This window comes from Mustela nivalis (genome assembly GCF_964662115.1).
Source record: "Mustela nivalis genome assembly, chromosome: 17".
NCBI lineage: Eukaryota > Metazoa > Chordata > Mammalia > Carnivora > Mustelidae > Mustela > Mustela nivalis.
Genome location: NC_139036.1, coordinates 19021810 through 19034566, shown reverse-complemented (window position 1 = coordinate 19034566; position 12757 = coordinate 19021810). Strand labels below are relative to the sequence as shown.

At 51.2% G+C, this 12757-nt stretch overlaps 1 protein-coding gene and 1 long non-coding RNA gene across 7 annotated transcripts in view; both read left to right on the top strand.

The window, feature by feature from the left end:
* LOC309851678 overlaps nucleotides 1–12757 on the top strand; it is a 355127-nt gene that overhangs the window by 75342 nt on the left and 267028 nt on the right. The gene's annotated exons all lie outside the window — the stretch shown is intronic.
* ABR (ABR activator of RhoGEF and GTPase) overlaps nucleotides 1–12757 on the top strand; it is a 176193-nt gene that overhangs the window by 71325 nt on the left and 92111 nt on the right. For all 6 annotated transcript variants that reach the window (XM_082707031.1, XM_082707029.1, XM_082707032.1 and 3 more), the window contains one exon: nucleotides 10734–10918. In XM_082707031.1, the coding sequence (XP_082563157.1) occupies nucleotides 10734–10918 (185 nt within the window). The remainder of the gene's footprint in view (nucleotides 1–10733; nucleotides 10919–12757) is intronic.

The window sequence follows — 12757 nt, the reverse complement described above, 5'->3', positions numbered from 1 at the left end:
CCAGGTGGCTGCTGCGGGCTATGAGTGAATGGGACAGGGGCTGCCCCTTCAGCCTACACCCGGTGTACAATCCCTTTATGCCTTCCTCCTCCTCCTCTTCCCAGGTAGACCTCCCAGTCCTTCATGACTTAATTCAAACCCCACCTCTTGCAAGTACCCTTTCCTACCCTTCTCATGCCACGTGGCTGATGGCTTCCCAGGGCTGTTTCAGAGTTCGGTTTCTTTCGGTACAGGGTCCTTGTCTTAATCGGGTGGTTCTCAGCCTTACAATATGTTAGAATCACCTGGGGAGCTTATGACAGCCCTGATGCCCAGCCTCCCGCCCCCCCACCCCCAATTTAGTATAGATCTCTGGAGCAGGAGCCAGATAGTAGCTTCCAAACTTTCCAGGGGATGCCAGTGTGCAGGGAAGTTTGGAACTGGTGTCTTAAAGTTGAAGATTTGAACTGTTCAGATGGCCTGTGAGGCCTTGCTCGAAGCCGACCTTCCAGAAATAGGCTGTTGGAGGAAAAATTGGGCCAGCCCATGGGAGCCTAGCCCGAGGTCTGTTTCCATAGCCCTCGTTCTGTTTTTTGTTTTTTGGGCAAGGACTAGGAGATAGCTGAGGGCACTCACCACACAGGAAGAGGACCAAGGTGGTAAGGACAGTTACTGTTTATTTAGCATTTCTGCTGGGCCCGGTGCCTCACAGTAATATATCTTCTCATTGGGACCCTATGGAAAACTCATGAGGTATAGACATTACGAGTTTTCCCTGTTTATAGGTGAGGAAACCGAGGCTCTGGAAGATTAAGTAGCTTGCCTAAGATCACATGGCTGTTAAGCAGTAATACTGGGATTATAACCAGAATCTGACTCAAAGCACAGTCCCTGGACCACTGTACTATCCCGGCTCCCCAGCCTCCCTCCTGTCGGCTTTGAACAGGGGCTACAGAGAAGGAGGCGTCTGCAAAGAGGTTGGTACAGGGGCGCCTCACCTTAGTGCCATGCTACCACCGAGGGACTCCCGGGGGTATCTCCTGGATCCACTGGGGTCACGGGGCCCTGAAGGTGTCCAGCGCACTTTCCTCCTCCCTCAGCTGACCTCTCCAGATGCCTGTTCTCTCCAGACACTGTCCGAGTTCTTTAAGCTAATTATGTTATTTAATGTCAGCTTACAACCAGTTTGTGACATGGGCATTGTTATCCCCGTTGTTACCTCAAAGATGAGGAATGAAACACAGTCCTTCTGGTTCTGTGGCAGCCCCTGTCTGGCATGGGCAAGAAGACCCTAGACTACGCGTTGGCCGTGGGGTCTGCGATTCCCCCACATTGGGGGGGAGGCTGAGTTTCATAGCCGTGAGTGCCCGAGAATGTGGGGAAGACCCACAGCTTAGCTGGAAGAGCAATCTGGGGGAGTTAGAGGATCTTGGGGGGGAAGTGAGCAGATCTGTGCATCTCCTGGGGAGGGGCTCACACTGTGTCTAACAGGGTCCCTGCAGGCCTCAGCCCAGCACCTGGCATCTGAGGGAGGTCTGAGCAGGGAGCAGAATCATTTTCTGGGAGTTAGTGACCCGACGCCATCCATGCAAGAGAGCCCCGGGACCTTAGCTCCCGCCCCGCCAGTCTGTCCTGGGCAGTGGCCCAAACAGGACGCAGTTCTTAACCCCATTCTTTGCAGCTCTGTTTCCCTCACTGGGAGCAGCTTCTTCCTTCTCTCCCTGTCTTGCTTCCCATCAAGGGACGCTCAGGCCCTCCTCCAAATGGATCTCTTTCCTCACCAGAGTTTGGCATCCATTTTTTCTTCCGCTTGTGGGCCCACAGGTTCTTCGAGTGGCCAAGAAGAGGTTGGAAAGATCCCCCCAAACTGCCCTCAGCCTCTATTTTGGAGGTTGGATGTGACTGTGTCCATCATAAGTGCTGGGCAGCTTCAGGGGAAGGTTGTAAACAGCTAGATGCCTGTGTGCCTTCAGCTGGCAGGGCAACCCTTCCTCCCTGCCTGCACCAACCAGAGCTTGGGATGGTAGAAATGAAGGCTGGTCATTTGGGTTTGAACCGACCCCCAACAGGCTAGCTCTCCACCTTGCCCCAAAAGGAACATGTCTGAGGTCTCTGCGGTCTGTCGCCAGTTGGCTTCCGTCCTGCCATCTGGCCCAGGCTCTGTTACATGTTTGGAATAGGTAACTCTATATTCACATGCGTTCCCAATCTAGATGACTCCTAGGAGCTCTAGGAGGTAAGGTGGGGGGGGGGGGGTCCCAAGATTCTGTCTGCCTTGTAATGCAAGACAGGAACACAGGCATCGGGCAGAATTATGTAAAGTTAGTGATTATATGGCAATTATATGTCTGGCAAGACCCCACGTTAGGGAATGGTCCCACTGGGTCCTGCCTAACTCTCAGCTTGGTTCACGAGGCCCTTGGTGTGCTGGTCTGTGCTCACTTCTCCTGTATTTTCTGCCTCCCTACCCTCTTGCTCACTCAGTGTTCTAGCCGTGCTAGGCTATTTATAGTCCCCTTGAGGGGCCCTGCTGTTTTACATTTTGTGCCTTTGCCAAGCCTCTTCCCGTTGCCTAGAACTCTGCTCCTATCCCCATCCGCCTGGCAAGCACCCACGCATCCTTCAAGATTCAATTAATAATATTAATAATAGCCACTAAGATTGATAGGGTGCTTACTACGTGCTAAGTGCTTCGTGTGCGTTATTCCAGATAATCCTCAAAGCAGCCCCGGGCACTTGGCCCCTTCGTCATCCTCTTTCACATTCACTGGGTTAACCAATATCTGTTCAGAGGTGGCTGCCCTGCCAGGCACTCTTCGGAGCACAGAGAGATTAGGGACAGAGCCTGCATTGGAGCCTTAGCTGAGGGACCTCAGGGTCTCGCTCGGAGCCACAGTAATAAACCATCTCCCTGTGAGTACCATCCAACCCTTCCAGCCCGTCCCTCTCCCACACTGTTGCCTCCTCCCTCCTTTCTGCTTCACTTGTGAGGTCCTTCTGTCATGGCACCGAGGATATCCTCTTGCCCACCAGACAACCTTCCTCTGCTGGGCTGTGAGGGTGTCACTCAGGAATGTGTTTATTTTAAGCGGCAGAAAACCCAACATTTAAGGGCTTATATTTTTCCCTTCAATAAAAAATGAGATGGGCTCTTCCTGTTGCAGGTCAGTCGCTTTTCAGCATCAAGGGAACGTTCGTGTTCTTTCTTGGTCGTTTCCTCAGGCAGCAGTATGGCTGCTATAGCTCCAGTCATCACACTTGAGTTCAGGGCAAGAAGTCCCTTTTTTTTTTTTTTAAGATTTTATTTATTTATTTGACAGAGAGAGATCCCAAGTAGGCAGAGAGGCAGGCAGAGAGAGAGAGGAGGAAGCAGGCTCCCTGCTGAGCAGAGAGCCCGATGCGGGACTCGATCCCAGGACTCTGAGATCATGACCTGAGCCAAAGGCAGCGGCTTAACCCACTGAGCCACCCAGGCGCCCCAAGAAGTCCCTTTTTAATCATCAGAGCAGGGGCCTTGCCAGAGGCTCCATCATGCTGTTCTTGGGTCTCATGGGCCAGTGGCTACTCCTATTTGTGAGAGTCAAAAAAAGTGAGCATCTTGCCTGGGACTGGGTCCTTTGTCCCCTCAAATAAAACCAGCGTAGGTAGGGAGGGATGAAGGAAAGATCAATGTTGGGTAGGAGACAAGCAGTATGTGCCAGCATCCTAGAGAGCAGCGATCATGTATTAATTTCTCCCAAAATCTTAGAACCTGATTGCTTTATGATTATTTTTGTGCTGCTGCCTTGCATTTATTCTGTGCACATACACTTTTATTTTTTCAAACATAGTATCATACTGTACACACTATTACTTCCTTTTTCAGTTCATGATATACACCATCCATATAATTTGGGTTTTTTTTTAAGATTTTATTTATTTGACAGACAGAGATCACAAGTAGGCAGAAAGGCAGGCAGGAGAGGGGGAGGGGAAGCAGGCTTCCCGCTGAGCAAAGAGCCCCATGTGGGGCTTGATCCCAGGACCCTGAGATCATGACCTGAGCTGAAGGCAGAGGCTTTAACCCACTGAGCCACCCAGGCGCCCTGACCATCCATATAGTTTTAATGGCTACATAGTAGTCCATCTTGGAGAAATACTATACTTTACTCAATGAATTCTGTATAATCATTTAGTTTGCTTTTAATATTTTATAATCATAGATAGCCCTGTGATTAATAACCTTGTAGCCTTATTTTTTAGATGCACTTCTTTTCTGTTAAGATTCAATTTATTTATTTGAGGGAGAGACAGCACAGAGGGAGAGTAAGAGGGAGAAGCAGACTCCCTGCTGAGCAGGGAGCCCAACACACGGCTTGATCCCAGAACCCTGAGATCATGACCTGAGCTGAAGGCAGATGCTTAACCGACTGAGCCACCCAGGTGCCCCTAGGTACATTTCTAATTATTTCTTAGGACATAGTCTTGTCTTATGCTGGGTTAAAAGCTGTGCAAACTATTAAAGCTTTCAAAACCAGTTACCAAACTGACTTCAGACAAGTTGTGTCATACCCTCCAAGAGGTGTTTTTTTTTTTTTTTTTTTTTAATTTGTCAGAGAGACAGCGAGCGAGAGCGAGCACAGGCAGACAGAGAGGCAGGCAGAGTCAGAGGGAGAAGCAGGCTCCCTGCGGAGCAAGGAGCCCGATGTGGGACTCGATCCCAGGACGCTGGGATCATGACCTGAGCTGAAGGCAGCTGCTTAACCAACTGAGCCACCCAGGCGTCCCGGGTTTTGTTTTTTTTTAAGGTTTTATTTTAAGTAATCTCTACACCCAACATGGGGCTCAAACTCACAATCCTGAGTTCAAGAGTTGCATGCTCTACTGACTGAGCCAGCTGGGTCTCCCCATAGCCTCCAAAAGTTTCTGAGGTTGCCTGTTCCCTGACAACTTTGAGTATTTTTTTTTTAAACCTTGCAGATTTGGTAGAAGAAATTCCATATATATATATATATATATATATACATGTATATATATATATATATTCTCTTTGATTACATTTTAAATGGATATATACATTGAGCATTTGTAGTTCCCCATTTAATTTTCTCTTCACTTTTCTGACATTTAGAAAGTTAAAGTATTCATCTTTTTCTCATTTTGCAGACGTTTACAAAAGTGTTTTATGTATTCAGGAGATGAGGAATTTCCTGGGAGAAGGGGGCAGCAGAGATGGATTCAAAGGCTAAATAGGATTTCATAGGGTGGACAAGGGGTGAGGAGGGTGTTCTAGATCTAGGAACAGCATGTGCAAAGGTTCAGAGGGGGAAAACAGTGTCACGTGTCTGGGGACTGTATTAATTTCACAGGGGTGCCCCCAAAAAAAGTTACCACAAATTTAGTGGCTTAAAACAACAGAAATTTATTTTCTTCCAGTCTGGAGACCAGAATTCCAAATCAAGGTGTTGGCAAGGCAGTGTTCCTTACTGAGATTATAGGGAGAGAATTCTTGCTTGCTTCTTCCAGTCTCTTCCAATCTCTTTTCATAGGGCCTTCTGTGCATCTGTGTCCTCTCTCCTTCTGTCTCCCATAAGGATATATCGTCAGACTTAGGATGCAGTCAGTTATCTTCAAGTTAATGACATCTGCAAATACCCTCTTTCCAAATAAGGTCACATAAGGGACTGAGGTTAAGACCTGAATGTTTGTATCTATATTTGGGGGCTACTATAGAACCCACTGCAGGGACCTGGAAGATGTCTGATATTACTCAGCAGCAGAGGATGACCCTGTAAAGGTAGATTCAGCTGTTGACCATAAAGGGACTTGAGTTGGCGTGTTTGGAATTTACCCTTGAAGTGAATGGGGAACTGTTGAATTTCTAACAGGGGAGAAACGCAGTCAGATTTTCAGTCTGGCTCATGGGGAGTTAGTGTTGGATTCGTCCTTGTAAGAGCTGGTGAAAATGGGGGAGAAGTTGGGGAGTGGAGAATAGCTCATGAGGTAGAAGATGAAGACCAGGAAGAAGACGGGATCCAAAATGACTCCTGGGTTTCCTACTTGAGCAGTCTAGCATATTAACTTCAGATTAGCATATTAACTTCAATCTAGCATATTAACTTCAGTTCCTGCAGGTGTCCAGGAACCAATCAGAGAGATGGGTCTACGGCTTAGACCTCTCCCTGGCACGTAAATAAAATTTGGGAGAGGGAGCAAAGCAGGGGTGACAGAAGCTTGGAGAGCACCAATTTTTTCCCCATCATTTTATTACATAAATGCGTAAAGAATTGTACAGCGAGGGGTACCCGACTGGCTCAGTCAGTAGAGCATGTGACTCTTTTTTTAGTATATGTGCTGCCGAAGCGAGCACGAGCATGTGACTCTTAATCTCAGGGTTGTGAGTTCCTGAGTTCATGACATGGAGTTGGGTGTGGAGCCTACTTTAAATTAAAAAAAAAAAAAGAAAAAAGAATTTTACAGTGGATACCCATGTACCCACCATCTAGAGTCTATAATTATCTGTATTTTTTTGATGTTTTCTGTTTTCTACACTTGCTTTATCGTACATCTCTCCGTTTCTTTGAGCATCATCAACCCATCTTGTTTTTTAGGTGTTTCAGATAGTAGCACACTTGACTTCAACACTTAAGCATGAATATCATTAACCAGAATTCAGTGTTTAGTAAAATGCACAAATCCTAAGTATATTTCACAAAGGTGATGAATGCATCCACCTATATACCCCAAATCTCTCTTCAAGGTACAGAACATTTCTTCTTTTTTTTTTTTTTTTTTTAAGATTTATTTATTTATTAGAGAGAGAGAGTGCACACGCAAGAGGGGGAGAGACGGAGAGGGAGAGGGTCCCGGAGCAGGCTCCCCGGTGAGCACAGAGCCCGACACAGGGCTCGATCCCATGACTCTGAGATCATGGCCTGAGCTGAAATCAAGAGTCAGATGTTTAACCAACTGAGCCACCCAGGCATCCCAGGATATAGAACATTTCTATCACTCAGAAAGTTCCCTGTGCCCCTTACAGTCAACTGCTTGTCTCTATCCCAACCCCAGAGGTAACCATTGTTTTCCTTTCTTTCTTTTTTTTTTTTTTTTAAGATTTTATATATTTATTTGACAGAGAGTGAACACAAGCAGGGAGAGCAGGAGCAGCAGGCTGAGGGAGAGGGAGAAGCAGGCTTGCCGCCGTGCAGGGAGCCCAATGCAGGGCTCCATCCTAGAACCCTGGGATCATGACCTGGGCTGAAGGCAGAAGCTTAATGACTGAGCCACCCAGGTGTCCCCCTTTTTTTTATTGTCGACCATAGGGTAGTTTGGTCTGTTCTAGAACTTAACGTAAATGGAGCCATACAGGATATGCTCCTTGGTGTCTGACTTCTTTCACTTGGCACAATGCCTGTAAGAGTTATTTCTGTTGTTGCGTGTATCCGTTGTTTATCCCTTTTTATTGGTGAGCAGTATTCTGTTGTAAGGATGCTTAAAGAATACCTATTTTTAAGGGGTGGGAATAGACTTAGAAACCAAGGAGACTTAGAAGGAATAGGGAAGGCAGTGGGAAAAGCACCTAGGAAGAATGTCAAGGAAAATCATCTGAATCAGTTACAATTAAGTTTGAGTACCTATAACATAAAAGCTAAATAACAGAAGCTTAAATCATCTGAGCATTTTTCTCTCTCATGTAAAAGAACTCTAAGGGTGCCTGGGTGGCTCAGTTTGTTAAACATCTGCCTTTGGCTCAGGTCATGATCCTGGGGTCCTGAGATGGAGACCTGTGGCAGGCTCCCTGCTTAGTGGAGAGTCTGCTTCTCCCTCTCCCTCTGCTCTTCCACCCCTCCCCCACTCATACACAAGAGTGTGCGCGTGCTCTCTCTGTGAAATAAATAAAATCTAATAAAAAAGAAGAAGAAGAAGAAGTCTGGTGGTAGACAGGCCTGGAGTGGTATGGCATTTCATTGTGCCATCACCAGCCTGGGTTCCTAGCTTTCTGCTCGGCTAGCTTCAGTGAAGGTGTCTATCCTCAATGTTACCTCATGGTTTAACATGGCTGCTGGAGCTCCAGCCATCCCATCTGTTTTCCAAACTTTGGCAACAGAAGGAGGAACCATGGGGGGCAGGGCGAGGAGTGGCATGCTTTCCAGCTAAACCAATCATTTTTAGCAGCCTTCCTTCAAGTTTCATACATATCCACTTAACATCTCATTGGCTGGAACTTAATCATGTGGCCCACACCACTAGGGAAAGTGGTCTTTTAGTTAGCCACTGGGCACAGTGCCACTCAAATATAATGATATTTCTGTTACTAGGAGGGGAAACGGATATTGGCTGTTAGCAGCCTCCTCTGCCCTCTCTGAGACTTGGTGGCCAAGCCTTTGTATCCGCAGCTTCTCATAAACTGAAGCCTGTGTTCAGTAGATTTCCATCCTCCTGAGTCCCCAGGACACCTTCTTTCTCTGAGGGTTGGTTTCTCTGTCTTTTCTGTACCTTTTCCTGGTGAGCGCCCTCCTGGGTCTCTGACGGACTTCCTGGGCTGTCAGCGTTTGACAGGTGGTGGAACAAAAGAGAAAGTGTTTAAGAACATTTGCAAAGAGCTCTATATGTGCACTTTCCTCCACTCCTGGGACTCCCCCACGGATGTGGCCGGCACCCCTACCTCCTGGTCTTTGGTCCGCCTCTCCAGATCAGGAGAGCTGTGGAAGTTGACTCCTCTGGAAGTTTGAAACTCAAAGGGAAAAGGGTGGCATTTGGAGACATACCTGGGTTCAGAACCTTTCTGGGCAGATCTTCCTGAGACTCACTGATAAACTGGGGATAGTAGCAACAGCCTTCCAGATGTAGCTGTGGGAGGTGCAGGCCCATGGCTGGCCCTCTGATGAGGAGGAATTTGAGCTTACCCAGATCTGGGCCAATGACCTCTGGGAATATAGGTCAGTGTACAGGAGAGTCAGCATGGCCCGCTGGAATCTGAGCTTTTGGCCAGCTCAGGGTTCACTGTACCGCACACCCCTGGCCTTGACTCCAGGCACTCACAGGGCAGCCTGGAGCCCCCTGGAGGAGAGATGGAGGTTAACAGGATGTCTCATTCCCTCCTTGTGTTTCTCGAAGTGAGGAGATCTCACCAGACAGTGCCCTCCTTTCTCTGACAATGCCAGACTTGGGCCGACTGGATGCTGTGGCTTCTTCGCCTTTGCTCTGCCCCCCTCAGAAATAGCAGAGTTGACTCACCCCCTACCAGCCTCATGCATAGTCCCTGCGTTCTCCAGCCAGCGGGCCCTATCTCCGTGTACGTGGCTTACACACATTTCCGTGGCTGGATCCTGTGGTTCTTCACATGCATGCCTGTTCTGGGGGAAAAAAATAATAGCTTACATCCTCTGACAGCTTAATGGGCCGTCAGCACGGGGACTGGAGAGAAAGTCAGAGGGAGCAGGTGCAGCAAGCCTGGGGGAAGCTCTTGGCTGCCAAAGGGCCAGATTGGACTGAGTACAGCCATGGCCAGACGCCCTGGTGACCTGTTGACACCATTCTCAGGCTGCTCGCTGCCCAGGGGCTGGTATGTTGTGACAGAAGGGGAAGAGCCAGGGCCCCGTGGAGAATTTGGCTCAAACCTGAGACCTGAGCGGGACAGTGCATTCCTCCGCTCACTCATTCCCTCCACACACATTTCCCGAGATCCTGCCGCACGTGGTCCTGTGGGTTCTGGGCACACACAGTGATGACCGAGACAGCCAGATCCTGCCCCAGGGGCACAGAGACGACTGGGCAAGAGCAACCGAGCCGCTAGAAGTCCATGTTGCTGTCATTTTGAGCAGAGATGCCAGGGAAGACATCCAGGAAGAAGCACCGTCTGAGCAGATGATGGGACGAGGCCCAGACAGGGTGAGGGGCGGCGAGAGGGTCACTCATGCCGCTGCAGGAGAGACCCCTGTGGTGGAGCTTGGGGGGCCTTTCTGCGGGGCTGTGCCCCCGTGGGCCCGGCATGCCGTCCCCGGGAGGGGCATTCATGCGTGGGCTCCGCAGCCTGGTTGGGTAAACGGCAGCTCGACTTCCCTGCAGCCTTTTCTTCCCTCTTCTCCAAAGGGAGCCTCCATTGAAATTATAGAAATAAGTGCCAGCTTTTGAGTCTGCCATTAAACCACATCCCTGCCAGGCCTCAGAGCCACCTTCTCGCCCACACTCGGCCAGCCCTGGGCTCCGTCTCGTGCCAGGGCCTTGTTCGGAGGAGGGAGGGCTCCCCGGGGGCAGTGCCTCAGCCCTCCACCCCGAAAGCTGCTCTGCGCCCCATGCCAGGGATCGGCTCAGTGTACGAATGGTACCCAAGGAGGAGGGGCTCAGGAAGTGACATCGCTCGGCCCGCCCAACCTCCTTAGTCCCTATAAAAAGCAAAATGGTGACTCAGAGAGGAGAGTTGGAAGCATCCTGCCTCCTGCTCCCACTGTGAATTTTTAGACTTGGAATGAGGCAGGAGGCAAAGGAAACAGCAGCTCGAAATCCACGGCTGACATGCTATTAAGCAGGTGGCAACAGTAGAGCCGCTCCTCCCCGACTCCCAACAGCCCTGGAGCTGCAGCCGAGGGGCCTGCTGGCGCTCCCCAGCCCCTCACGAGGCCCGGGCCCCCCGCGCAGCCCCCGCCTGGGTCAGGCTGTGCATGCTGCAGCGGGGGGCATGGCAGCCGGGGGTCGCCGTCGGCGCCCACTGCGCTACCAGTCCCTGGCGGCCCTCGTGGAGGACTCTCAGTGGCCTTTCTTGTTCCTTGTCTCAGACTTCAGCTACGGGGCCGACGACTACGACGGAGAGGGGAATGAGGAGCAGAAGGGGCCCCCGGAGGGCTCGGAGACCATGCCGTACATCGACGAGTCGCCCACCATGTCACCCCAGCTCAGTGCCCGTGGCCAGGGCGGCGGGGATGGCATCTCCCCCACCCCACCTGAGGGGCTGGCACCTGGGGTAGGTACACCTGCTTTTCCTTTGGGGTTGGAGAAGATGGGGGAGTTCTAGGGGAGGGGGCCTGCCTGGGGGTCACGGGCCAGGGTCTGCTTGGGATGCCACTGGTGGGGAGCAGGGCTGGGGAAACATGGACCTGGATGTTCTTGGTGCCCTCGTCTTCTCATTTCGGTCCTGGGCCCCTTGCAGAGTAGGCTCCCCGCCCCCACCCCCACCTGCTGCTCTCTCTGCCACCCCTGCCTCTTCTACCAGCCATCTGCTTCCCTGGATACCCTCACTTCCTCTCTCAGCTTTCTTTTCCAGCCCCTCTCGAGCAGGATGGGGTCTGGGGGAGGGAACCAGCTCTTCTCTCCGGCCCGGAGCCGGGCAGGGGCTGCACACGTGACCCGTGGGCTGTAGACGTCCAGATGCCGGCTCAGCAAAGCAAGGCTGGTCTCTGTGCTCTCTGCAGGGTGGAGTGAGCTGCTCAGGCAGCGTTCCCCGAAGATCAAGGGCCCTATTCTGCCCACCTCTGGAAGGGAATGAGCCCTAATGGTGTCCCCCTCTCCTCTTGTCGACTGACGGGAGCTCTGCTCCAAAGAGAAGCATTTTACAAGGAATATTAAGTACGTGCTTTGAGACAGGCTAAGAGGTTTGCAATCCTTGTAATTAATGCTGCTTCTGGCTGCAGGGCCCGGCTCTGTCTGCACCCAGCTTGTACAGGGGCATCTAAGCGAGCGAGACAGAGGGGTTCCTGGGGACTGTTTTTCTGGAGTTGGGGAGCATCAAAGCCATTCCTCCATGTGGGGGTGGGGGTGGGGCTTGGAGGGCCCCGTCCTGCTCAGTAGAGGGCTTATCCAGGTATGTTTTGGGAAGGGGGCCCTTTCTTCCATCCTTCCTGAGGAGCAGTCACTGAGGTATTGGGGAGTACTTGTTCCCATCCTAAAGGGCCCAACAAGCCCCACTCCAGCAGGGGACCTGCTGGGACTCTACCATTTCTGGAGAGCCCCCTGCTTCTTTCCCTCCCAGCCTCCTTGGCCACCCTCCGCCCCTCCACAGAGCTCTCACCCCCTCTTCGCACACCGGGGTGGCTGTTATAGCCTTTGGCAACAAGGGCCTTGGCAACCAGCTTCCCACTTAGGGGAAGCCACATTGTTGCCATGGCAACAGAGGCCGAGGCTGAGCTTAGTGGCTGCCAGGCAGTGCAAGTTTGGAAAGATGGTGGGGGCAGGTGGGAGGTGGAGGGGCTGGGTGAGGTTCAGGACCCCCACAGCCGGCATTCTGGGCTGTTGTCCTGTCATCCCTAAGGAAAGTGAGAGACCACCATCTTGAACAGGCAGGGGAGGGTTTTTCTACTGATAAAGGAAGGAGTATTCTGGGACCTGAACTCAGGCCAGCCAGGGGAAACAAGGAGAAAACCCTTGCTTCCCATCTCTGCCTTCTGGTCTCTGACCTAATAGAGCTTAGAGGACCCCTGGAGGACTCACCTGTTATCCGCACAAGGAGCAGTGCAGGAAGATTCATGGGAGGACCCAACCCAGGGCCAGGAATGCTGGCTGAGGGCTGAGGGCTGAGAACATGTAGCTAAGTAGAGCTGCTCGCTGGCAAGAAAAGTGCCTTTGCCGTCTTCTTCTCCCCTCTCGGCCTTCCTCCTTGCTCCCTGTCCCGGCTCCTTCCCTCACCACATGACCGCCTTGCTTGTGCGCTTGCCTGTCCATTTTTAGATTCCTTGGTCAAAGGTACTGTTGGGTGCTTTCTCCAGTGAAACAGGCACAGCGGGGGACCCACCCCATCCCACCTCCCTGCCTGGAGCTCCGAGGCTTTGGGGCAGTGACTTTTTTCCACTTTGTGGCTGCTCATTTT